Source organism: Lygodium microphyllum, chromosome 26, assembly GCF_053477565.2.
Source record: "Lygodium microphyllum isolate KBCC chromosome 26, Lygodium_microphyllum_v1.1.10, whole genome shotgun sequence".
In the NCBI taxonomy this organism is placed as follows: domain Eukaryota; kingdom Viridiplantae; phylum Streptophyta; class Polypodiopsida; order Schizaeales; family Lygodiaceae; genus Lygodium; species Lygodium microphyllum.
Genome location: NC_141160.1, coordinates 35138915 through 35166116, shown reverse-complemented (window position 1 = coordinate 35166116; position 27202 = coordinate 35138915). Strand labels below are relative to the sequence as shown.

The window sequence follows — 27202 nt, the reverse complement described above, 5'->3', positions numbered from 1 at the left end:
TTGTCAAACTAATTCCACAGTAATTTTACCACTTCTTTTCCAACCTTCAAATTTCCCTCAAATTCCTATTTTCACTTACTGTTCCTTTATTGAGGATAGGGTATTTTCCCCTTCTCCACCCTGTTCTTCACCCCTCATTAATGTACCCTCCACATTTCCTATTTATCAATTAACACCTTTCCTTAGTGATTCCTTACAAATTTCTGCCACTCCTTCTTTAACCTTTTCTTCTTTTTATGATTTTTCCTATCCTTCCCTACATCCACTTTCCCTTATTCCATTACCCTCTCCTAACACTTCCATATCTCAACCACCTCAGTTGGTTAGTGACTGTGCCGGTTTTGATACTCAGATTTCCAGAAGAAGGGGATGGAGTTCGGATGATTGCCTTACAGGACCGCAGATTAATTGGCCAGTAATTCCAGGGGAATGGACAGCTTCAAGTCAAGCTTATCAAAACTATGTTCATTTTGCCCAACAATATTCACAGTCTGCAGATCCCTCAGTGAGATTAACTGCTCACTTTGCTTGGTATCTGGCGTATATGCATAGGCACTCTCATACTGATTCAAAGCCTATCCCAAAGTTGTGCATGAATGTCAATGTTAGCATTGATTCTCAACAGTTGGAGATACTGTATTTTCATGCCCTCTGTTTGCCTAGCAGATACTTGGTCCTGTTGGAAAGGATGTGTTGTCTCCAATTTTTCCAAAATCCTCCTAAAAACTTTGTAGATGAATCCTTATCTATGGATCGATTTAGACAACATCAATCTTTTAAGAGGGATCATCTTCATTGATGCCTTTCCAATGTATGGTGAAAGCTTTTAATGAACAACTTTTCTTTTTGAAGAAGTCATTCAGATGGTTGTGTTGTGTATTAGTGTTTGTGTTGTGAGTTCATTTATGTCAAACGAACGTGGTGGTTTCCTATTGGATTTTGTGTACGAGCTATGTTTTGGAGATTTGTCGAGATGGGGTCGTGGTTGGAGAGTTGAAGCTGATGCTGATGAAGAAGAAGCAAACTCTTATATCCTTTACAAATTTGTGGTGATTTTTAGTTTGATAAGAGGTGTTAATTTCAATAGAGTTTTCCTTTCTTTGTATTTATATATCAGAAACAGGTTATAAGTTGGGGTCGTGGTGGATGGATTCTTTGTGAGAAGATATTGAAGATCACAGTGAAGCTTTTCTATGAACTTGTATTACCTTTTTCCTGGGTCGCGAGGACGCTTCCTTATTAAGTGTGGGGATATGTTGAGTGTTGAAATGACTTGTTTTTTGGCTGATTTTTGTTGTTTTTGAGAGCTGAATGGTTGATTTTATGGGATGATTGATTGATTAGGAAGTGGATTGAGAATGTTTTGGATGATAATGATTGTGTTTTGGAAGATCATGATGTTTGTTGATGGTTCTGTGATGTTCTGATAGGTTCTGATTGGTTCTGTATACCTTCTATTTTGTTCTGTTTTGGTTTGTTTTGTTCTGATTGTCTTCTGTAAGGAGGGATAGAGTATTGATTGATGAAGAATGAGATATTGTGAAAGCTTAGTGAATGGTTTGTGAGAGTTTGAAATGGTTTGAGAATGAGTTATGAGGTTTTGATGACCTTCTGTAACCTTCTGTAGGTCTTCTGTAGAGCTTCTGCTTCTGTTCTGTTTCTGTTCTGCTTCTGTTCTGCTTCTGTACTGTAGCTGTTCTGGTACTGTTCTGTAGACTGTTCTGTAAGTGTTCTGTGGAATGTATGTGTGATTTTGGGAATGTTTTCTAGCCTTGGAAAGAGGTGAATACAAGTGCAAAAGAGCTGAAGGAAGAGGAAGAAGTAGCTGTTGAAGACTCAAGTGAAGACTAGAGTGAAGTGATAGTAGTGAGCTGTGAAGAGACACTGTAGTGGCTCTGGTGACCTTTCATATCAGACATACCTCTTGGGAGGGGTATCCACGACCTAAGAGTGATTATTGAGAGTAATTTTGAGAGATTGTAGTGAGGATATGATGTATTATTGATGGAGTGTGTGAGAGAGAGTCAGAGATAGCCAATTCTATTGAAACAGAGTGATTGTATATGAGAGATTGAGAGAGAAGACTATGAAGATATTGAAGATGAATACTATGTGATGTATTTCCATTCAAAGATGGTGTACTTCTTTGATTTCTTTGTTCTATTGATGGATTTTATGAAGATGTTGAAGAATATGGTTGATTCTATTAAAAACCGTGGGAGATTTACATGATGCTGCATGAAGATTTGTTGTGCCTGGTGTTCTTTTCTTCATTGTGATCATATAAAACATGATAAACAAGCTTGTTGATGTTACAAGATAGATTTTCTTGCAAGAGAATTCCCTTTTCCTTGGTGTTCCTCTCGGGGCTCCAAGTGATCATAACTAAGCCCTCAAATTAACCTTATTTTAAACACATCAAGTCATCAGGCATTTGTTTAGAAAGAGATAAAATCCAACTATCTGTATAGCTTTCATCGTCTCTCATAAAGCAATGGCTCTCATTGACAATAAGAACATGTCCAATTTAAGACTCTTCATCTTCTTTAATCATAGCATCTCACACATTAGGGCCAAAAATGCTTCAAAAAATACACTTTTGTTAATCACAAGATTAAGAAAAGGGCCAAAGAGAGTTTACCATGTGTGCAAGAATATGGTATTATTGTCTCCTGTTTTTTGGAGATATTAGAGTCCACTTTGTGATTTTGTCCTCCTTTTTAGCCAAAATATCCAAAGTTTGTCATATTTTGGTAGTCCCCAAGTCCATATTTACTAATAAAATCTGAAAAAGGACATGATAAAGATTTAATGAAGTTGATAATGACTTTTTTAAAAGTTGAGGGCTTTCAATATTCTTTCTAGCACCCAATATATTTTCATTAGTCTTCTTAATATTCCTTTTTAGTTCATTCACCTTTCTCGGTGAGCTTCTTTCTTTGTGAATTCAATTTGTGTATGGCATCTAGAAGATGCCCTTCTCGCTTAGTAAACTGTTGCATTGTCTATAGCCAAGGAGCTAATGAAGATTGGGAGCAAAAAACTTTAGCAAAAATGATTGGATTACCATGTTGCCCTCTTGCAAGGGCTCTCGGAATGTGAAAAGAAAAAAGAAAGAGACTATAAAGTATCACTCGAAGGGACGTATCATTGCTTTCAAAATTATGCTTGAGGGTGATTTGTCAAATACAATATGTTTACATGGCCAAGGATGTGTACTTGCCTCCAAACAAATGTGTTTTCCAACAAACACACTGTAAGTCTTTAGTTGATAGCGTACGTCATATTTCTTTCATTTAAGCAAGTATTAATAATAAAATCTTAGTTATAGACATATTTTTGTCAACAACTACTATAAATGGCAACCTGTGTGGCCGAAAGCTTAAGTGGAACCTTACATGTGATTCATAAGGTGTTTGCAAACATTATCTATGCTCATCAAACCGTGGATTCTTTTGGTGAGGGAAGGGTATTTATATATTATGCAGAGTATGGAGTTCCCTCTAGAGCAGGTACATATTGACAATATGTTGAGGATTTTCCATTGCCAAGTCTTTCATCTTTAAATTGGAGATTTTTGATAAGGCAATGGTGCACAGTTTTAAATTCAGAATATGTTAGGATATTCAAAATTCCATGACAGCTAGAAGGATCCTAAGAAGAATATGTCTACCATGGTTTTTACCCTTACATATCTTTGTGGCGTACTTCAAAGTAGCACATTTACAAAGAAAAAAGGTATCTTGGCTTAGTAAAACTTTTGTAGAAGAGGAAATGGACAACAGTATAGGAAGGATTTGGAAATCTAGAGAGTATTATTATAAGGGTGACACCATGAGGTGTATTGTATGCTCCCAATCCTTGTTTGTCTTACAATTTTGCACGACAAACTCTTGATTTGGGCTTTGATTATATGAGATACAAACTTAAACTAGAAATTTGGATTCACTTGGATTCTGATATAGATTGAATATTTTTTAAACTAAAGATGCAAGTTATATCACTTGAACAAGAAAATGAGATAAATGTTACTTCTGATTGCAGTCTAAAGGATGTAAGGGATACCTTGGAGTTGCTAGACAATGCACCCCCTAGATATAAGTTCAAAGTAAATGGTAAAAATTTTGGGAAAAGAGTTGAACACTCTTTCTCTTTCATGAGTTATTTACCGTCCAGAATTGTAAGTTTTGAGTCATAAATATGAAAATAATTATTATATTTACATAGGAAAAAAGAATTTTCATTAAATTAGGAGTCACAACATTGAAGTGAAAATATACAAGGATACAAAATGATAAAGAAGATTCCTCCAAGATTTTGTTTTCATCTATTTATCTTCTTTTGTCTGTGGCACCTTCTCATTCTTCAGGATTCTAACTTCTTCGTCACTTTTTGCAAAGACCTCTAGGATTTTTTTCTTGTGTTACTAGAAGAATTTGACTTTGATAGATACTCTCTTCTCTTTAGGAGGAGATGGATAAAACTTCATTGTTGGCATTTTTTTCTTTTTGGAGTTTGTTCTTACTAGTCTTTCCAGATGACTTGTCATTGCCCTTATGCTCACTCTTAGTTGAATATTTCTGTGGAGGGGAGTCGAGATGATCGACTGGTGTGATTTCCCTGTCCAAAATCAACTGAATACACCGCTCCCTTATCCACCACATATATGAGTCAAAGTAATGTCAACATTATGAGAAAAAATATAACAAATTTGTAAACTGAAAAAGGGTCCCTTAAAAGACAAACAATATAAAAGAGACTTACATTCAGCCCATATATGTTGATTATCTTTCAATCTATTGTCCTACAAGCATTTGAAATCACTCTCCCACTACAAGATATAGGCCTTATACCTACGTTAAAAGCGACGAAAATGTTAATAAAGAAATTTTCCCCCGTCGTCGCAAAAATCGTTGTTATTGGCAATGCCATAGAACAGCCAGTATTAGCATCGTTATCACCATCACTTTTTGCATCAGTATCAGCGTCGCATTTATGATACCGATGCAAATAACAACACTGATAATGACGCTTTGCGACACATGTTGTGACACTAATAACGACGCGTGCAATAAATTTGCGACGCTAATAGCGACAATAACAAGGAAAAAAAATTTGTGGCATGGCAACTTTTTTGGCCATACTAATAGTTTTAGAAATGTGTACAATGCTCGTATAAATAAAGACAAAGTGTACTTAAATCATAACAATGATACATGAAATAAATACATGATTGTATAATGAAAGCGACCGGTCCAATCATGGCCAGATACTACTACTACATAGAAAATGTCTACACAGATCACATGACCAAAAAAGAAGGGTGTGTGAGCTCCAGGGATCCAAGGGCGAGCTATAGATCATCGCCATCTGAAACCTCATCCCGCCACAAAGGAGCATCGAACGGACTCTTCAAAAAAGGAAACAACTACATATCCACCATACAATAATGCATTCGAATTAAACATGGTAACTACAGACAAGAAATATGAGTGATTTACAGGGTCGCTATGTCCATACAATCGGTAGATCAATGCAGTGAGACCGTGCTTCTCTGCATATCGAGTCTCAAGGCTGGTGGGATCGCGATTTGTAATGGAGTGCTGCAAAGAAAACAAAATACAAGTGTTAGAAACACGATTGTCAGTACAAAGGATATTGCAAATAAATAAGCAAGCAAAACAAAAGAAAAACTTACAAAGTCCTCCAGATATATCCTGTGGCCACCACTCCCAAGATAATGGACCACTCTGGCCTCTAGTCGTGCCCTCGCCACCTCACAATGTCTTGGAGAATCTGTAGCCTCCTCCCTGAGTCGGCACAAGTCATCCACGTCTAGCCACTCAAGCTTTGAAGCCCCACTCTTGAGTGCCTTGTGTGCGTCTGATCGTCTGTGTAACATATATGCACGCATGCACTCCATCATCGAACTGCCATGAGAGCGAGGAGTATCACTTGTATCCTGAGCCGACCACGGACTCACTGCATCCAGATCTCTACACTATCCCTCTGAACCACTCCCTCCGTCTGGCCCAAGTCTGGAGCATCGACCTCGTCTGCTAGAAACTGAAGCATCAGATCGCGCCAAAGTAGATCTAATAGAGTGGCATGATGGTGTTCAAGACAGCTCCTGGTCCACCATGTCTTTGAATCTCACCATCTGATCTGGAGACATACGCGTGAAGATCTCTTGCAGCTCCTCATCGCTCATCCCTCAACTCATCCTGATGATCTAAATATCCATAAAGGTTACTTACATAGACAAAAAATGATGCTAGCATAATCAATATAAATCATACAAAGCACGGTAATATAAATTTTTAAAAAATGATCTTACTTAAAATGCATATCTTATGTACCCTTATAAGCGATTCGTCAACGAATTGAGTAGGTGGATGCTCCAAGTATGAAGTATTATATGGTCCCATGTGAATCTCTTGACATAACTCTGCATACACTAGAAGGTCGATAGACATGTCATCACAAAAGGATGAGTCCACCTCATTCTCAAAGAATTCTTGGACTCCTGTATTTCCATCATTGTTACCCAATGTTGGCTCCTCTACATGCTCCAAGCTTTCGGTGGCCTCCAACCCTTGCAATATCGACCCCTCTATTTGCATATTGTCCTCATCTGTGCTTGGAACATTGCTTAGATCATATACTCTCGCACTTCGGGGAGTTGAAGGTATAGCATACCACCATCGAGGTTATTGGGGGTTTGGATAGAAATTTACATGTTCACAATCACGTACAAGAGAGATTTAACTATTGTGACATGTACCATGACGTAATACAATTAAAAAACACATGAGTTCATGCATTTATTCACAATGGGCTGGCAACACAAATGTGTCGCGCAAATCCATCAATTTTTTTTCGAAATCTATTTTGAGAAATCCATATGGACCTCATCGAACTGGTGCTCCAGCTCCTTCAAGTACTAGTTTGAACCAGTGCACATCGAATAGGATCATGGAGAAGCTACGGTAATCCACCATATAGAGAATTCCCAAGTGGTAAACACGACAAAAACAAATCACAATGAATTGATTCAATATGTATTGAAAGAACCTGGAATCTTTGCACTACTCAGAAGCAATCTCCAGGCATTAGTTCTCCTGGAGCTCCTTCATAGACCAAAAACGTGGATCAGAAAAATGAGCTCTTTTTCTGCTGCTCGGAACCTAAATCTGATGGCTCCGTTGTCTCCGAAAGGGGGGTATGACTGCAAGACACCTGCTCACGGATCTCCCAGATCACTCCTTCTTGCAGTTCAATCTGCAGTTTTCAGCTTGTTTACAACGATCGTGACGCGTGCGATTTCGTCAATCTGTCTTTTTTATGAAAAATCTCCTAATTGGCTAAAAAAGCAACTAACTTTTTGCATGCCATCCTAATCTAGAAGCTTTTTCTAACTTTTTTGGATTTTTATAATAAATCATATAAAAAATAGACTAAAATTATCAAAAAATCTAGTAGTTTTGGATAATCCATGCAACTCACACTAGTACTACTGGCTCAAATCATATTAACTCTCTAGATCAATAGAGAAGTCGGATGATGATGCATTCCATACTTTTTCACACTGTGTCCTCATAACATCACGACACCGTGTGGACCATTTTCAACTCGTACCAACTTTGGGCATTCATACTTGTTGGAGGTCGTCCAAGAAAACCTTCCCTGAGTTCATGACCCTTTGGCAAGAAAGCGGCGTGTCCTTGATATACCATCTTCTTCATGGTTCATGACCTTCGAGAGTCTAACTATGGCCCGCACAATGAACATGGATAACCTGAGGTAACCAGGCTTATCCCAACACCTCTATCCAGTGAATACAAACTTGAATGAGCTATGATAGATATTACCAATGAGAACAAAAGCCTACTTATGTGAGAATTCTTCGAATCCTAGAAAGTCATGCATCATCCACATGATAATCGCTCGAATATTGACGACCGTCGACCATCGCGCTTACTCATATCTTGCATGGTGACCCCCCTCCCACAAAATCTTAAGCTCATCGACTAATGGACGAAGATACACGTCCATATTTTTGACTTTGTAGAGATCGGGAATGAGTAAGCTAAGGATGAGATGTCCTTTCTTCGTAGAAAGCCATGGAGGGATATTATAGTTGACAAGGACTATAGGCCGCACACTATAAGAAGTTGACCGCAGACCGAATGGGTTCACGTCATCCATTGCAAGACTGAGCCGAAGATTCCTTGGCTCTCGGGCAAAGCCTGGGAAGGTAGAGTCAATGTGGCTTCATGCGCATGAATCCGCTGATATTCGTGGAACTCCATATGTGAACAACAACAACAACAACTACTACTACTACTACTACTACTACTACTACTACTACTACTACTACTACTACTACTACTACTATAACAACAAACAAGAAAAAAAGAAAAATCTACTACTACTACCACTACTACAACAACAACAAGAAACAAGAAAACTAAACAACAATAAACAAAAAAACAAAAAAAACTATTACTACAACAACAAAAAATAAAAAAACCACTACTACTACTACAACTACGACTAGCACAACTATGACTACGTCTACGACCACGACTACAACCACAACTACGACTATGATTATGATTATGACTATGACTACGACTAGGACAAACCGCTACAACTACCGCTACCGCTACCGCTACCACTACCACTACCACTATAATAAACAAGAAAAGAAGAAAAAACAACAACAACTACTACTACTATTGCTACTACTACTACTACTACTACAATAACAACAAACAAGAAAAGAAGAAAAAACTACTACTACTACAACAACAACAACAAATAAGAAAACTAAACAAGAAAAGAAAAAAAACTACTACTACTACAACAACAACAAACAAGAAAACTACTATTACTACTACTAGTACTACTACTACAATCACAACTATGACAACTACGACCACGACTACAACTACCACAACAACTCTCTCTCTCTCCCACTACCACTACCACTACCACTACCACTACCACTACCACTACCACTACAATAAACAAGAATAGAAGAAAAATCAACAACAACAATAACAACTACTACTACTACTACTACTACAACAAATAAGAAAAGAAGAAAAAACTACTACTACTACCACTACTACAACAACAACAAACAAGAAAACTAAACAACAATAAATAAGAAAAGAAAAAAAACTACTATTACCACTACAACAGAAACGAGGAATAGACGCGCATGTTAGATGCGCAAAGTCGGGCGCATCTATTAGACCGTCTATAAGTGCGTGTAAACGTGCGTGTGAATAGACGCGAATTTTGCGTCTATATATCCGCGCAAATAGATGCTAATATAGACGCGCCAGCAGATGCACAATTATTTAACCACCTAAAATTAGCAATTCACATAATTAAAAAACCAAAGTTAATAATTATTTAACCACCTAAAATTGATTCTTGAGCATGCACATGTGCGCATGATAAAAACCATAGAATTAAGAATACACATTGAATCATTGAATTAAAAAAATAGAGTTAATAATTACTTTTTCATTGCTCTCTAATGAATGGCAGTTCCTCCAGTTGACAAGATATAAGTAATTAGCGGCAAGCGACAGAAACCTTACAATTAGTAGCAAGCATTGCAATATGTATCTCGTAATTTCTCTATATACTTGAAGATGGTAAAAGATACTTCCTTTTTATTATGGAAATTTCAATTTAGCTTTAAAATTAACTATTGATTCTTGAGTATGCACGTGTGCGCATGATAAAAAGCATAGAATTAGGAATACACATTGAATCAATAAGCAAATTAAGTATGTTACAGTGAATAATCCATCTCATCTTCAATGAGATCAGCCCTTGCTAAACTATCTACTTCTAGGTCTATGTTACCAAGAGGTAACAAAACAAATAAGTCTACTATCAGATGTGTTGCTATATTGCTCAATAACTTCATCAATATCATCGACAATCACATGTCTTCTTCTGCGTTTCCTTGAACATCCTCGCGAGGTTCATCTTGTACTATATCACGCATATCATCCATTATGGTGTCATCATGCACATCATCATTAATTGTTGGATTGTCATCTGCTATCTCCATGTCGATAATATTACCATATATTGGTTTTGAACGATTAGATATAGGGATGACATACCACCATCCGTTATTGTTTACCATTGGATGATATACAACTTGTATTTGAAAAACAAAAGCAAAAAACTTAAGTACTTATTATATTGTGTATATGTATCACATGTATACATATAAAAAAATTAGCCTTTGCATATATACATGCTCGCATTGTTGAGGAAGTACTAATGTGTCATTATTGTTTTGGTGAAATTTTGTAGAGTCAATGATTACAAAACCACTTGGATGACGTCTGATTGTGCAATGCTCACCATTTGTTACCACTTTTTTAAACCACTTCACATCCAGTACATATATAAAGAATCGTCTGAAGTCATGCTTCAGAATATCTTGGATCAAGCCACAATAACCTTCCATGGTACCATTGGCAGCCTCGAAGTGAGCAAGGACACCACAATCTTGGGTATTTCTCTTTTCATCTATACATTGAGTTCAAAGATGTTTACCCTCATACCAAAGTGCATTGAATAATGTGCACTAGTAGTAAAAGATAAAAGATCAAACATGTCAAATATTTATATAAAATAAAACTTATAGAAACAAATTAATTGATAGTATGTCTCACCTTTGATAAGCAACCTCGTGCGTATTCCCACTCTTCTTGAGATATATTAATTTCCTCCTCTTTTTCCATTCTCTCCATTTCCTCATGTAACCAATCTATATCAATATGACATGGGAGCGCATTTAGATAATCAGGAAATGAGACATTACATCCATATCTAGTGCGAAATTCTTGTCTTTCGCTTTTTCTTCTTGCCCTTGCTTCACGATATAGTGTCACCCATTTGCTCATTACATCACTATTGAGCACACAAAAACTATTTAACTTACGAAGTTCTTCTTTTGTTAGCACTTTACTCATTCCTTTTCCTTGAGGTACTATAGAGGTCATCCTCAAGTCTTCATCATATTTCCATAGTCGTGGTTGAGAGGGATCCACTTCAACAAGATATTCAGAGATATAAACAAGGGATGATTGCACTAACCAACCCTCAGCCATGCTTCCCTCAGGCCGTGCTTTTTGCCTCACAAAATCTTTCAAGGTTTTCATGAAGCGCTCAAGAAAAAACATCTACCTTACATGAACTGCCCCACAAAGTGCGATCTCATCAATCAAATGTACGAGTAAATGTAATTGAGTAGTCAAAATGGATCGATGAAAAATTTCCTCCACCAAACAAACCACCTTAACAGATAATACTCGAGCATCTTGCAATGTGTTTGGATCAATTTCATTCGAGCTCACGTATCTGTCAAGATGTATTTGAGAATTGTTTATTTTTGTGTAGAAATTCAAAGATATATAATGAAAAAATACAATGTATACACACCTCACAAGCTCTCCCATCTTGTAAATGATATCATGTACATCTTTGGAGGCACAATGGGATATGCTAGTAGGAAGTACGAATTGAATGTAAACAATATTCATAGATCAAATGATTAGTTGAGGAAAAAGTCATCATACCCCAAAGTTTACACATAGTTACTCCACTAATTACTATATTCATGGTTAGAGATACTTACTTGAATCATTTTGTGCCAATCGTGGGACTTCAAACCAGATAGTTATTCCACACCTCTTTTCTTTTTCTTTATGAAGGCTCCCTTGAGACATCTCATACATCCTGTGGTTGTTGGAAAGCTATATATTTGTTTCTTCACTATTTTTTCCTCGTTCTTTGACAACATCCAAGGTGCATGGCACGTTTAAAGAAGGTTATCTACGACAATCATCATCGATTTCTTCCTATTGACCATCCCAAATATGTTCTCCCTACTAATGGAATGACTCCACAATCTCTAACCATTCGAGATTGGAAGGAGAGATGGATTAATGCCGACAGCCACCCTCCACTCGGCATGAGTTGGTAAGAAGTGCATTTCTCTCGATTGACTTTAAAGTATTTAGCATGATGAATTTTTTACATAATATATTGTTTGTTTGTTAGGTTCTCTATATTTTTTCGTCTTCCGTACTGGACTGAACTCAAGATCAATCACCTGTTGGACCCCATGCACATATTCAAAAATGTTGTATCTACATTATGGGATCACTTGATAGGGGCTCGTGATTCAGTTAATGTAAGGGAGAATTTACGTAACATTGGTCGCATGAGACGAGCCTGGCTACGCATTGGACCCAGAGGAAAGATTGAGCTACGCTTCACAATGCGCTCTTCTTTAGTGGATAGGACCCAAGGAGTGCGAGGTAGTTGCAAGTGACCATCAGTGCTCAACTGTGGCCAAAGTGCCTCCACCTTGCCTACCTCCTTCAAATCCATGCCCCTGCAGTGTCTCTCTTTCCTATGATGTGGTCCCATAATAAGCTGCTCACATTCTTGAAAATATACATGGGATCCAACAAACGGTTAATCTGTAAGTGGATCCAATACAACAACTCGTAGAAAATCGAGAACCTCTACATTCCATTTGGATGTGACTCAATGTGGACCATTTTCACCTCATATCAGCTTTGGGCATTCATTCATGCTGGAGGTTGTCCAAGAAAATCTTCCCTCAATTCATGACCCTCCAGCAAGAAAGTGAAATATCCTTGATATAACATCTTCTTCGTAGTTCGTGACCTTCAAGAGTCTATAACTGCGGCCCACACAATGGACATGCATGATAACCTGAGGTAACCAAACCTGTCCCAATACCCCTAGTTACTCCACACAAACTTAAAAAAGCTATGTTAGATATCACAAATGAGAATGGAAGCCTACATACCAAAGCACTCCTCGAATCTCAAAAAGTCATGCATGGTCCACATGGGAATGGCTCATATATTGGAAAACCATCGACCATCACGCTTGCTCATATCTTCCACAGTGATCCCCTCCTCCCAAAAAATCTTGAGCTCATCAACTAATGGACGTAGATAGATGTCTATATTCTTGACTTTGTAGCACCTGAACGAGCAAGCTAAAGATTAGGTATCCTTTTTTAATAGAAAGCCATGGTGAGACATTGTAGTTAACAAGGACTACATGCCACACACTGTAGGAAGTTGAGTAGAGTCCAAATAGGTTCGTGCCATCCATAGCAAGACCGAGCCAAAGATTCCCTAGCTCTCATGCAAAGCCTGGAAAGGTAGATTCAATGTGGCTCCATGCACGTGAATCTACTAATATTTGTTGGACTCCATCTATGGATCTATTCTGCGCATGCCACATTATCAAGCTCGCCATGCCCCCCGACGTATGAAACATGTGATGTATACGCAGTATAAGTAAAAAGTGTCTAAGAACTTTTTAATGGATGGTTTGCCCTTACAACTCCTATCGATACCTGTGAGCACCACACTTTGGACATGTATCCATAGTCCCATAGTCTCCTCAAAACAACACGCAATCGTTGACACATGTATGGATGCTATTGCAGTCCATGCCAAGCTTTTGTAATACCAATCGCATATCATCACAAGACTCAAGCATCGTGTTTCCAGGTGGTAATATATGATAATTTAGCAACTTGAAAAAATTTCATAAAACACCTTGAAAAAGCCCAACAAGTGTATTTTATAATGGATTCAAAAAGATCAATGGAGCTAGGTAGAATGTACTTGAACAATTCGGTCACACTCGGATCACTCCACCATCTAATGCTATGGACACTTCCTCTCTCAGTCGATTAGATGACTTGGTATCCATGGGTATCAATGCATCAATGATTGCCTCCATCTCAAGCTCCAAGATTGGAGGAAGGTCCGAAAGGCTGACTATCTTCTCCGGTATTGGGAGTGTAGACTGAGTCGTGCCTTCCAACTAGTGGATTGGCTTAGGTATTCCATCCATCGCACGCCTATGAACTCTTCTAACTAGCCAGAATAGGTGCATTGCTCCCTTTTGATGAGGTGTCACCTCCCTATATAAATTGTACGGGCATGTCTAATGTTTTTGTATATGAGATTCAATTACTTTGCTAATGTAAGGTGACATGATGGATACACACTTTCGTTACCATTCGCCTATAGGCGAAGATCACTTTATCAATGATCTCCAATTGGAACTCACCGAAGCATCTTACATGTTCTATAGACAAGTGAAACTTTTTTTTGATTGCCAGCTTGCATTGAGAGCAAAGACATAGGACATGCTGATTAAGATATGCTTCAAGATCTTGGACATCACGACCATCATGATTCTCCATTTAGTCTATGTTATGACAAACAACAGATTTTTGTTCCCCTAGTTTATGATCTTCCTTCATTTTAATCTCTACTCCTCTTTCTCTCCTTTTCTCTTTATTTGTTTGCCTCCCTCCATCTCTCTTTATCCATTCCTTTTCTCTCCATGTCTCTCTATCTTTATCTATACCCCTTTTTATTTCTCTCCCAATCCCTCTTTCTCTCTCTCTCTTTCCAATAAAAAATTCATAAACTAAGGCATTGAGGCTCTCTCCCCACCACTCTTCATGCCTCTCTTCCCCCTCTGCCTTAATTTTTCTATCATTCCGTTCTCTCTAATTTTCTCATTGTTTCCATTTTTCCCTCTCCTTCTCTCTCACTCTCTATTTGTTGTTTTCTCTATCTCTCTTTTTCTCCCTCTTTTCCTCCCTTTTTCTCCCCTTCTCTTTCTAGCTCTCTTTTTTTCTCTCTCCTTCCTCTCTTTACCTCACTCTTTTATCCTCCTCTCTCTTCACTCTCCATTTCATTTTCTCTCCCCTCTCTCTTTCTTTCTCTCTTTCTCTTTCTTTGTTGCCTCTCTCTTTGTTTCTCTCCGCCCCCTTGTTGTTTCTCTCACTCATTCTCCTCTCTCCCTCCCTTTCTTTCTCTTTTTCTCTCTCTCTTTGTTATCTTTCCTCTTTTTTCTCTCTTCTTTTTCCTTCCTTCTTCTCCCTCTCTCCTTTCCTGTCTTTCTCTCTCAATGCATCTCATTACAAAGAAAAGAAAACAAAAGAAAAGAAGAAACTACAAGAACAAAGCAAGAATAGGCAATGTACCTACCTCAGAGACAGGAGGATGGATTGTTCGTCTCCTCTTCTCATGATGTCCCTTCTTTCTCCCTCGTAAACTTCTTCCTCTCCTTCATTATGGTGGTGGTGGCAGTGGCAAGAAACTCTCCTTTTCTCTCTTTCCCTCTTCCTCTTCCTCTCCCTCTCCCTCTTCCTCTTCCTCTCCCTCTCCCTCTCCCTCTTCCTCTTCCTCTCCCTCTCCCTCTCCCTCTCAAAGCCACAATCACTCTCACTCTCTCTTGAAACTATTTGTGGCAAATGTTGCGTTCGGGTTTTAGGTGCTTTTTTTCTCAAAACGGTGTCGCTATTAGCATCGCTATAATGCTAATAGGGATGCTCCTATTTTCCATCGCAATTAAACGGCCATCGCTATTTGCCCATTCCCTTGTAGTGAAAGCTAGTGGTTGGTTACATAAAAGCTGTCTTGCTTTTATCTATGCTATTATTGCTTTATTCCCCCTCCTTTTCTCCTAAATGCATCTGTCTCTTTGCATTCCCAAAAATAGCCTCACATGCTCCAAAAGCTACCACTAGTTCTTTTCTTCCCAAAACAAAATTTTAGATGCACATACTACTCAATATACCTAAATGCTTTATTAATTCCTCCCTTCTAATGCCATTGTTGTGTTGTTCACATCATCTTGAAGCTGTCCCAACACATGCTCCATCTAGAGATTTTACATGGAGAAGGATAAGTGCATGACATCATGTTTCTACTTCAAATTTTTTATAGTGATATAAAAAAAGGGATATTCATTATATTGAATAGACAATGGATTTTTCAAATTTAGTAAAAATTCGTAGACAAGGGTACTTTAAATAGGCCTTGAAGACATATGATATAGGTGGTTTAAGGTAGCAACCCCCCAAGAAAATTTAGTACTTGAAATTAATGACATAAGAATCATTTACATATAGTGTTGTAATAACATTTAATAGACCAACATATGAAAGGTTAATTAAGAGTTCCCCACTTGAAATCAATGAGTTAAGAATCATGTAGAGTGTTGTAACAAGATTGTAACAACATTTAATATGTTACCACTTCAAGCTAGTGCCATGTAGTAGCTACATGTAGACCAAAAAAGTAAACATTGTTGCTTTTAAAGCATGCCATGTCTTTATCATGGTATCAAAAGATGTCATTAGTTGAGAGAACGGCATTAATCTTTAACATTAATATTATCTTTCTAAATATATGCATTGTTCTAGGTTATTCATTTGGCCTTTTAATCATGTATACTTCTTTATATGTGTATCTAGTATAGTTGCATACAAATATTCCCATTGATATGTTAGAATCATAGATGGAGCATTAAATGTATCTGTAGCCCTTGACCCTATTATAACATGTTTCACAATCTTGTTGCATTAAGAGAATTTGTGTGTATTACATTCCTAATACATGTACAAATATTGATTGTGCAAAAACTAAAATTAGGGACACCATTACCTTAAAAGGAGACAACCATGCTTCTATATATGGAACAATGTAGGTTACGATGCCTAATTAGCTTGCAACCTAGTAAGAAAGATGTTGGCATACTGGCAATGAGTAGTAACCGAGAATTTTAGAATAGTATATGGATATTTCACATTAGTTCTATTATCTTTTTTAAGTAAACCTAGTTGTTAAATAAAGTGGACTAAGCTATTAGCTTTATTGAACCAAAGGATATTTTCTTTGTTGAATTCTTATGACATTTGTGGGCATTAATCTAGTGGCTTAACCTTTACTCTTCATAGTCATTTTTATTTTTCCATGAAAAATGGATAAGGACTAGGGGAGGAGAACTAAGCATAACTTGGAGGTCACATGCTACATCAAAAGTTGTGGATGGGAATATTTCTCCATACATAGTTATAAAGTGGTCATTTTTATTTTTTCATGAAAAATGGATAAGGACTAGGGGAGAAGAACTAACCAAGGCACGTGAAAAGACGGGTTCGCTTCAGCCTAGAACTTATTTGCCTTGACAATAATCCTTCTCAATTCTTTGGAAGAAGGAAATAAATCCTCTTTAAATTTCTCAAAATATAGTTATATTTATTAAATATATGTATAAGATATCATCTCAATGGGGGATACTTCCTTCTCACATGATGATGAAAAGGATTTACTTCCTCTTCCTCAAAATGTTTTTCTCGAACCTTGGAACTAACCATACCTTGTAGGTCACATGCTACATCAAAGGTTGTGGATGGGAATATTGTTGCATACATAGTTATAAAATGGTCATGCATAGGGTCATTTATTGCAATATCCACAACAAGTTCTTTCCCCATCATCCAATGGAATCAAGGAAGAGCTTGAAATGTGACCGGTCTTAGGGGAAAAAAGTATGATATTAGTGGATGTTGTAACTACAACATTTAAAAAAAAAGCATATTCATGAAGACAAATTTGAATTTTGACTAGCTTGTTGGAAATCTACCCGAGATAAATTAGACTAAAGAGGCTAGGTTTTTATGAGCATTGAGTGTTGCTATGCATATAAGTGTGCATGCATTATGACTATATATCATAGTGAGGGTGTGACGACGTGTGCATAAGTGCACACTAGTTCTTGCTACTTTTTGGATCCGTTCTGCAAGTGATGGCATGACTTGTCTTGTGGTAAGGTAGCTACAAGTTAAGAAGATGAGCATTGCTACCTTTTTGGTGCCTTTTAGTCTATGCAATTGATGGCATGGCTACAAATTAAGAAGACGAGTATTGTTACCTTTTTGGTGCCTTTTAGTGATAGCTACGAAAAGACGAGATAATCGTTAAAATAAGACACCAAATCAGTAAATATATTGTGATTTCAACCCGCAAGAGTGTGTATGTGGTTTATGCCATATGGTTACCTTTTTTGGTACGTCTTTAATGATACATGGCTACCAAACGGCCATATCATCTTAATATAAGCATTAGGTTATACGTTTTGTTTCACGACGGAAGGGGGTGTACGTTGAGGTAAAGATTCTGACAAAGTAGAGCAATTTTTCCAATGAGCCTCGTTATGTCTTACAGATGGCCCACGCCAATTGGTTCTGAAGAGATGGTACACTTGTCTGGCTTGTTAGTAGCAGGCCACAATGGAAGCACGATGTGAAGGCAGACACCCACAAGAACAACTAAGACTCCACACAGTAAAGTGCGATGTGCGCTTGCACGTCGTGACGACTACGTAGTATCGAAAAGCCTCTCGACAGAAATAAGAAGGGCATGCACCGCCCTGCAGACTCAAAATATAGCAAAGATCGAGAAGCTCTGATCAGTGTTGCTGTGATCAGAGCTTCGACCTACCGTCGCTCTAAGAAACATCATCATAATCCTCTGTCAGAGTTATAAGAAGGAAGCGTCCATCGGATCGACAGTCAGGTAGAGCATAAGATATCGAGCTGCAGGTGATCAATTAGGGTGAGCTGCGGCTGGGATAGTAAGACGTGACTTGGGATTGAGCTGCAGGTGGGCTATTAGGTTAAGCTGCAGGAGCCGGGGCCCGAGAGTTAGGTTAAGCTGCTGCGCCAGCAGCCGGGATCATAGGGCGTGAATTAAGTTGTACTAATTAGGGTGCTGCAGCGGCGGGCGGGCGGGTCGATATATTAAGATGGCGGCTCTGCTGGTGATGATGCAATATGCGCTGGTGGCGATATTGGGGGCTGTGGGGGGATCCCCTGCAACTGTTAGGGCCGGCTCGCCGTTATATGAGCCTCCGAAGCTGATGGCGGAGTGGGCGGACAAGGTCCATCGGCAGTGCCGCTACGATGTCCACGAGAAGCCCTACCTGCAGCTCGACGACGACGACCACTTCCCCTCACGCGACCCCAAATTCAACGACGACAAGTTCTCTAAGTACTACAAGTACAAGAAGCAGCTCGCCAAGGCCAAGAATAAGAAGCCGGCTTACAAGATGCCTGGCAAGAAGTACCTCGAAGACGATGACCCTGCAGTCGAAGCTGGCGCTGCATCAGAGAAAAAGAACACGAAGAATGATGGCGAGGATGAAATGATAGTCGTCGCCAAGGATGGATCCGGTGACTTCACCACCGTCCAAGCCGCCATCGACAAAGTCGCCGCCAACAACAAAAAACCCGTCATCATCTTTGTTAAGAAGGGTATTTACCGGTAAGGGTAATTTTTACTACATAGTCTATGACTGTCCTAAGTACTACGGACCCACACTTATCACAATTGAGATAGCTGTCTTACTCGTTTGCCAACACTCATTCTCGTCAGTTTTGCTCGTGTTACTTATCGGTGATCAGAGTTCCCATAAACATCTTACATGCTTAACATCATAGAGTTGCCATAATCATCTTTCATGCTTAATACAAGGAAATAGCTAATTAAGGTGGAGCATCTTTTTGATTGGTTTGTGATGATCATCTTACATATTTTATGCAAAAAGGAAAAAGCTAAGGTAGAGGATCTTTTTTATTCGACTTCTTATCTACCACTAACAAAAAGGTGCATCCCCGGTACAATTGCCGCCACTACCACCACTGCCATCATCACCGCCATGATCATCATCTCATGCAAAAGCTTTGACCACACAATGATCTAATTAGAAGGCATCAAAAGCATACCTTCAAACTTTTCCATCTGTTGTTTAAAAACACCACTGCTTTCAAACTTGTTATCATCATCTCTTTCAAAAATGCATGTCTTGAAACTTTCTTGTCAGTTTAAAGAGTACAACCTTCATTGTGGTAGTCAATGGTTGTGACTAGTTAGTTTGATTGCTCAATGAAAACATTTAGAGTCAAATAGCCCTGGTTATGACTAATTGGTTTGATTGGTCAATGATGAATTTCAGTGAAAAGGTCAAAATCCCAAACGGCAAAAGTTTTATCACTTTGAAAGGGGAAAGTGCTGCACTAACATATATTCAATGGGGTGACACTGCATCCACGAAAGGCCTAGATGGGAATCCTCTTGGCACATATGGTAGTGCTTCAGTAGCCATTGAAGCTGACAATTTTGTTGCTCTTGACATTTCATTCAAGGTAAATGAGTTTGCCTCCTTACAAAAAATATGGTGAAATTCCCTAGGTATGCATTAGTGGTTCATGATATGGTAAAAATGGAAAGCCAATAATGAAGTTTATAATTATCTTTAGATTTTATATTCTTATGTGTTAATTGTTTGGATAATCCTTTTCACATGTGACAAATATGTATGAAAATAACTAGGTCTAAGTTGAGATTTCTAATTCATTTGTAGAACACGGCCCCTGCACCAAAACCAGGTGATTTGGGAAAACAAGCAGTTGCATTACGTGTCCAAGGTGACAAAGTTGCATTCTACAGATGTAGTTTCTATGGAGCACAAGATACCCTCTATGATAGAGTAGGGCGTCACTACTTCTATAGATGCTACATTGAAGGATCTATTGACTTCATATTTGGAGATGCTCGTTCTCTCTATGTGGTAAGTCTTTGCACATTGGATTGGAAACTTTAATCATAGGGAAATGAATGCTCAAAAGAGATTGTATATTAAAATTTTGTTTTGATGTATTATAGAAATGCCACCTCCACTCCATTGCAGATCCTTTTGGATCTATTGGTGCCCAAAAGAGAATGACACCTCAAGATAATACTGGTTTCTCATTTGTTTATTGTGTTGTCACTGGATCTGGAAGTATCTACCTAGGAAGGGCTTGGGGACCATACTCTAGAATTGTCTACTTGTACACATACATGGATGATATCATCACTCCTCAAGGATGGAATGATTGGAACATCCCTGGAAATGACAAGTAACGATCTCTCTCTCTCTCTCTCTCTTGTCCACAATATTATAAATACTTACACCACACTCATAGTTGTGCATATAGTGGAGTATGCATTTGCATGAATAGTCACATGAGTATAGTTATCTCAATGTGTGCTATAAAATGTGTAAAACAATGGACACATCTATGCACATGTTTCATCTTGATACGATGATAGAGTGCATGGACATATAAGTTGGTTATTGGCATGTGTTGAGCATATGAACATGGACACAATCCCATGTTGAACCCCTTCATGTAGCACTATGATTGTGTCTAATGAGCAACTTCAAGTCTTGACATTTGAGTTGCTGTGAAACTAGAATAGTCCACCATATCGACTAGTGAGCACATGCAATGTGGTTACATTATCTTTACTCTTTTCTTTTTGCAGCCTTGTTTTCTATGGTGAATTTAGAAACTTTGGTCCAGGAGCTAATCGAGAAGGTAGAGTGAAGTGGTCCTTGGAGTTGACATCAAAGCAAGCAAGACCATTCCTCAGTCTCGGCTTTATTGATGGCAAAGAATGGCTACCACATTAATATCATTATGTCTGACCAAATTTTCCATCAAAACCATGGACTTTTAGGTTGTGCTTTTCCATGGAGAGAAAAACCTTTTAGATCAGACTTTTTATTCACATTACAATCCTACGATCATTTCCCTCAGCAAAAGTGGCATGGAGTCCTTCAAAAATTATTATTCTACCAAATGTCTTCTTAACAAATTTATTAGCTTATAACTAATAATACCATTATTTCTCCATCACATTTCAAACTACATTGACACCTCCTCTCAAACAATTTCAAGAAAACAAGTGAACCATTTCATTACTTGTCTTTTTCTATTTCAAAAAATAGATATATTTACTGTCTAAACTCTCTCTCCATCTTGGCAAGTATATGAAAGTGGTTATTGTTAGTAAAACTCCATCAAAGTGCAATTACCAAAGTGAAATTACTAATTAGTATGTCAATAAGAAGCTAAAATAGAGAATGTAGAAACCTCTCATTACCAAACACTCTCTTAATATGATCAAGAATTAATAAAGCATCATGGAGCTTTGGTAGGAACTTCTGCAGAAATCATATAAAAAAGTGGATATGGATTCATGCACATAGAATGTAAGTATATAAAAACGTTCTTTGATTTTTTTCATAAGGCCATGTAATTTTTAAAGAAATCACTAAAACATGATTGTTATGACTTCTTGAGGATTTGAAGTTTAGGAGAGAACATCTTATGATCAGTGAAGATTTATATTCTATATAGAAGAGTGTTTTCATAATTATCTGTGTCAGAGGACAACTTTATGGTTTTAATCTATCGTGTCTTTTCTTCCTTACATGTGCATATGGGAGGAATAACATTGTTGCAAACTAAAAATGTGATTTGCCTACCATGGAATGGTTGCAAATAGTTGAGCTTTTTTTCTTTTCAATAATCTCATCCATGATACTCACATGAGTGAGTATCATAGTTACAAATTGTACTTCAAATACTATTGCATCTAGAAGAAGCTTTTGCATCACTTCAATGATTCCATTAATAGTGTTAAATTGATCAACTTTGTTGAATTTGAGGCTTTTCTAAGTCAAATAGTTCTAAAAGCAATATAGAATACCCTTTAGGTTTATAAACCTACAATTTTGCAAAGTTACAAAATTTATAGTATTACTGAGTTCATAAATAGTACAAAGATCTCTAGGAAATTGATATTTTCTTGTGATAATGTCATCTTTACATTGTTAACGTAACTTCTATCTTGTATGCAACAATAAACAAGGTAAAAAGTAAGAGACTCCCAATGGTTTTTAGTTTCTCAATAGGTGGGAAATTTTTTAGTTGATCAATGGTGAAGAGTTTAGAAAATTGAGCAAAATTTTCGAGGAAATCTTATTTTAAGCTATTTAATTTGGATCAATTTAATGCAAAAATTTAATGTTTGGTATAGGGTTTTTTTTTTAGTTTTTAAGCCCAAAATTTTATTTTTTGAGTTTTTAATGCAAGAAAACCTATAAAAAATAGCTTTTAGGATATAAAATTTTCCTAGCTTTTAACTTGACAATGACTATTAAAGATTGTAAGATATTTTCATTTGCAAATTAAAAGTATACCAAGTTGTAATAAGTTTAAATGTGAATCCAATATCAACTTTTCATGTTTCCTATTTGGTTTTTTTCAAACTCCCCTTCTTCCTTTGTTGCACATTTGAATTCTTCATAGTTGCCTGGTAGTTTATTCAAGAGGACTAGGTGCTTTGCATCTAGATTCTCCTTGCTATTCGTGCGCTAAAATTTTCTCAGCACATTGCACCAAGGTTCAAAGGCAGGTTTCTATTGAGTTAGCTGCAATGGAGCTTCTATGTAGAGATGCAAGTTGAGAGAGAGAAGAGACAAAAACACACGATTTTTGGTACTGAGAAGAGTGTACCTCAATAATGATTTTACATAGGTATACATAATATGTACAACCTAGCCCTTATGCGCGGACACGAGAAATGCCCTTTATCCCAATAACCTCCCCCCTAAAGGCAATGTGCCCAAAGGTAGAGGAAAAGAATCAGCTAAGTCTAAGTATGTACAAAGCTGAAGAGACTATACCTATCCAATACACATCATCTACCGGCAATGGACAAATCTCTCTGCTAGAAGACCTTTTGTGAGAAGGTCTGCACGGTTATCATCAGTGTGCACCTTCACAAGCTCAATGCTCTTGCTGTCAAGTACCTCTCTTATAAAATGATACTTCACCTATATGTGTTTTGTCTTTGCATGAAAGAAAGGATTCTGTGCTAACATGATAGCACTTTGACTATCATACTGGAGGATAGGAACCTCAGTAATCCCAAGCTCAGAAACCAAACATGATAGCCATAAGGCCTCTTTGCATGCCTTAGTGGTTGGTAGCCACATACTCTATCTCTGTAGTAGACAATGCTACACACTTTTGTAGCCTGGATATCCAAGAGACAGATCCCCCTGTGAAGTTAAACACATGCCTTGTAGTGCACTTCCTACAGTCTAGTCCATACTACTGAGCAGATCCCTTGGTGACCAGCTTTGCTTTGTACCTCTCCACACTGCCATTTGATTTGCATTAAATATTATAAACCCATTTGCAACCAATGGTCTTTTTCCCATTCGGCAGTGGAACAAGATCCCAAGTACTATGTTTAACAAAGGCAACCATTTCCTTATCCATGGCTGTGCACCAATTCGTATCCATCACTGGTTTAGCAAAAGTTATGACCCATTTACCTCAGCAAGCCAGTCCTGGACAGCATGTTGTCGCTAGTCTTTACCCTCCCAATTTTCATTGTAAAAGGGCTTAGATTAGTACTCTGCAACCCTCCCTTGGCCCACCCATCACTCCCCTCTAGTTCTCTTTGTTTTTTAGGGCAAAAACCTTCAAGGTGGGGATGTATTGTAACAAGCAAGATACATAGAAACTAGGGGTTAGACACCAAGTCACACTGACTCGGGTATATAAGGTTTAAGAGTCCTAGATTAGGGCAACCAATTATTATCAAGAACATACTCTTCACCTTCATCTTCAGCTTCCATGGCTTTCTCCTCCCTTCTCCCCTCTTTTCTGTCTTTCTCTCTCCTCTCCTAGTCTCCCTTCCCCTTCTTCTTGCTCTCTTTTTCTCTCTTTAGCTTCTCTTCTCTCTCCCCTCAGCTTCATTCATTTCTCTCTCTCTCTCTCTCTCTCTCTCTCTCTCTCTCTGCAATGACAACCTTGCACCTTTGACACCACTACCTTTTACTATAGTGCCCAATACCTCCATCACCTTCCACTTTAGTGTTAGCCACCTTTTCATCAAACTTTTCTTCCCACAATAGCCACAATTAGGCTATTCTTTTTGGAGCTTTGACACCACTACCTTTTACTACAGTGCCCAGTACCTCCATCGCCTTCCACTTTAGTGTTAGCCACCCTTTCATCAAATGTTGCTTCCCACAATAGCCACAATTAGGCTATTCTTTTTGGAGAGAGAGAGAGAGAGAGAGAGAGAGAGAGAGGGAGGGAGGGAGGGAGGGGGAGGGAGGAACCTGCTTCTCCCTGCCCCCTCCCCCAAAGCCCCTCTCTTGTAGTGTGATATATAGACTAGAGAGAGAGAGAGAGAGAGAGAGAGAGAGAGAGAGAGAGAGAGAGAGAGAGAGAGAGAGAGAGAGAGAGAGAGAGAGAGAGAGCCAAAATATGGAGGACCTTCCCATCATCACCTAGCCACTTACATGACCTACACCTCCTAGGCATTTCCCTAATCACACACCTAGCTCTTTGACACACACACATAGAGCATCATAACAACAAGGCCTTGCCACATGCACCTTGCCATCATTGTTTTCTCTTCACTTCTAGCTTTAATGCTTTAAAGATCGACATGTTTTAATAAATCTAATATCCATATGCATGGGTTTCATATCTCACTAAACCAAAATGAAGGATATATCGGTGATAACTCCAATACAACCACCAATGAAGATATTTAGAATATGAAATCTCACTATTAAAATGAGTGTTAATATGGGCATCGAAACAAGATTGTTGGTATATCTCTAAAAAATCCCACTTGAATAACTATCCATACATGTCTTACAATATATCAATAAGGATGTCTTGCTTGTTAGCTTCATGTGAAGTGCAATATTCAAGAATGTAAGGGCACCAATTCTCTTATTTTCAAAGAAAACAAATGCTTCTTCCTTTGCCTAGCCTAATGCAAACTTAGATCCTACCTCCACTAAAAAGTCACTAGGGATAGAGTGAAAAAATTTCCAAAAATCTTTTTGATGGATACATACATTGGGAGTGTAATTTTGTCATATCAGGTAGTTTGGCGATGCATCTCGCATTAGGAACCATTTCTTGGTAGTGTGAAGAAGTGTATGCATTTATGTCCACACCCAGTTGCTAAACACAACCAAAGCCATTTGAGAGCATTATGAAAGTAAGAGGGCTTCCATCGCAAGGGTCTCATATGGTGAGCTTGAGATGTTTAACTCCCACAGTGACATTGTCAATCAACTAAATGCCTCTCAATCTTAGACACCCCAAGCTTCTAACTCTATAGAGTTTCAAGTACAACCTGATAAGGAGAGTTTCCAATCTAAGAACAAAGTGAGTGTCTTCCAGGCCTCTCTCCATGAGACTTTTCATGCGATGCAATTAGAAGAAGCATAGATGGCATTGGCTAGGGCTATTTGTTTTCCAAGCCATGCAATGACAATCATGGATAATGATCATCGAAAACGTGCATGCAAGAAAATTGGGGAGTTTGGGGCTAGCTTTTCCCTATCATTTTATCATTCAATGTAGCATGATGTTCTTCATAAGTGCAACTTAGTTGTGAAGAAGAAAATTAAAAGGGTCATTCTATGTAACCAAGGCATGACTAGATGTACTATTGTATCATATGGTTTATCCAATATTAAACAAAAACCATTGATAAAAATTATGTTGGTTTCACCAAGGGGGGGAGACATTCTTAAAGGCTCATAGATAGCACACAAAAATTTAAGCCATGGGAATATATCATATTTCAGAGCATGAAATTCAACCTATTTGTTCAAGTCATCTAATCCATTTCATCACAAATGATTTGCCTTTAGTTATAAGGCTTGGTTGACAATGCGTTAGATGGGATAGGCTTGATAACTAATGGATAGGACCTTCTTTCCTTTTCTATCTCCATGGTGCATCCCTAGGACTAAGTTACTTGTAGCAACTATCAAAGCCTCCCAACCACCTTAGTCTTCACATAGCCTTTGTGAGCCTTTTCCTCCTCCTCCATGCTAGTACTTTTTCATGTATATGTCATATGAGCCCTATCCCAACAACGGAACTAAAAATGACTAGCTCACAATTAGCATTCCAAGAATTAAAAAACCAAGGTAATAAGTACTACAAGTATATGCTTAGGGCTACGCCCTTCACCATGAAACTTGCAAATTGGTTGAATCCCTTGCACACACACACACACAAAATACTCAAGTCATCCACACTGACCAAGAGAAAATATTGGATGGATCCTTCTTCAAAATCACACACAAAAGCTCCATAGTTGTTGCACAAGTATGCCAGAAAAGAGAGGATTTGGACAAATAGGAAAAACAAGAGAGAAGGTGGAGGTTGACAATAAATGAAATCCTCTTAAGAGAGCATTCAAAAACTACCTCCAACCACCTTTTCTTGAAAATTCCTTTCATACCCTCTTCATTTTATTAAATTGAAAATATTTTCACCATAGAAAAAGCAAAGATATGAGCCTTTAGTGTTGCATGCATTTTTGGCAAGTTCCTTAATATTTTTGAATGAAAC

At 38.0% G+C, this 27202-nt stretch overlaps 1 protein-coding gene across 1 annotated transcript; it reads left to right on the top strand.

The window, feature by feature from the left end:
- Window positions 1-18334: 18334 nt before the first annotated feature.
- Window positions 18335-21711, top strand: LOC148013136 (putative pectinesterase 53). Its single transcript, XM_087668218.1, has 5 exons — window positions 18335-19226; window positions 19918-20107; window positions 20326-20532; window positions 20628-20863; window positions 21273-21711. Exons 1-5 carry the CDS (start codon window positions 18709-18711, stop codon window positions 21418-21420), a joined length of 1299 nt encoding a protein of 432 aa, XP_087524344.1. The 5' UTR covers window positions 18335-18708; the 3' UTR covers window positions 21421-21711.
- The last annotated feature ends 5491 nt before the right edge of the window (window positions 21712-27202 follow it).

Excerpts from the sequence above, each read along its gene's own strand:
- LOC148013136 (XM_087668218.1), top strand. The coding sequence starts at position 18,709 with ATGGCGGCTCTGCTGGTGATGATGCAATATGCGCTGGTGGCGATATTG. Across the intron at positions 20,533-20,627 it reads ATGCTCGTTCTCTCTATGTG|AAATGCCACCTCCACTCCAT; the intron begins GTAAGTCTTTGC and ends GATGTATTATAG. Across the intron at positions 20,864-21,272 it reads AACATCCCTGGAAATGACAA|CCTTGTTTTCTATGGTGAAT; the intron begins GTAACGATCTCT and ends TTCTTTTTGCAG.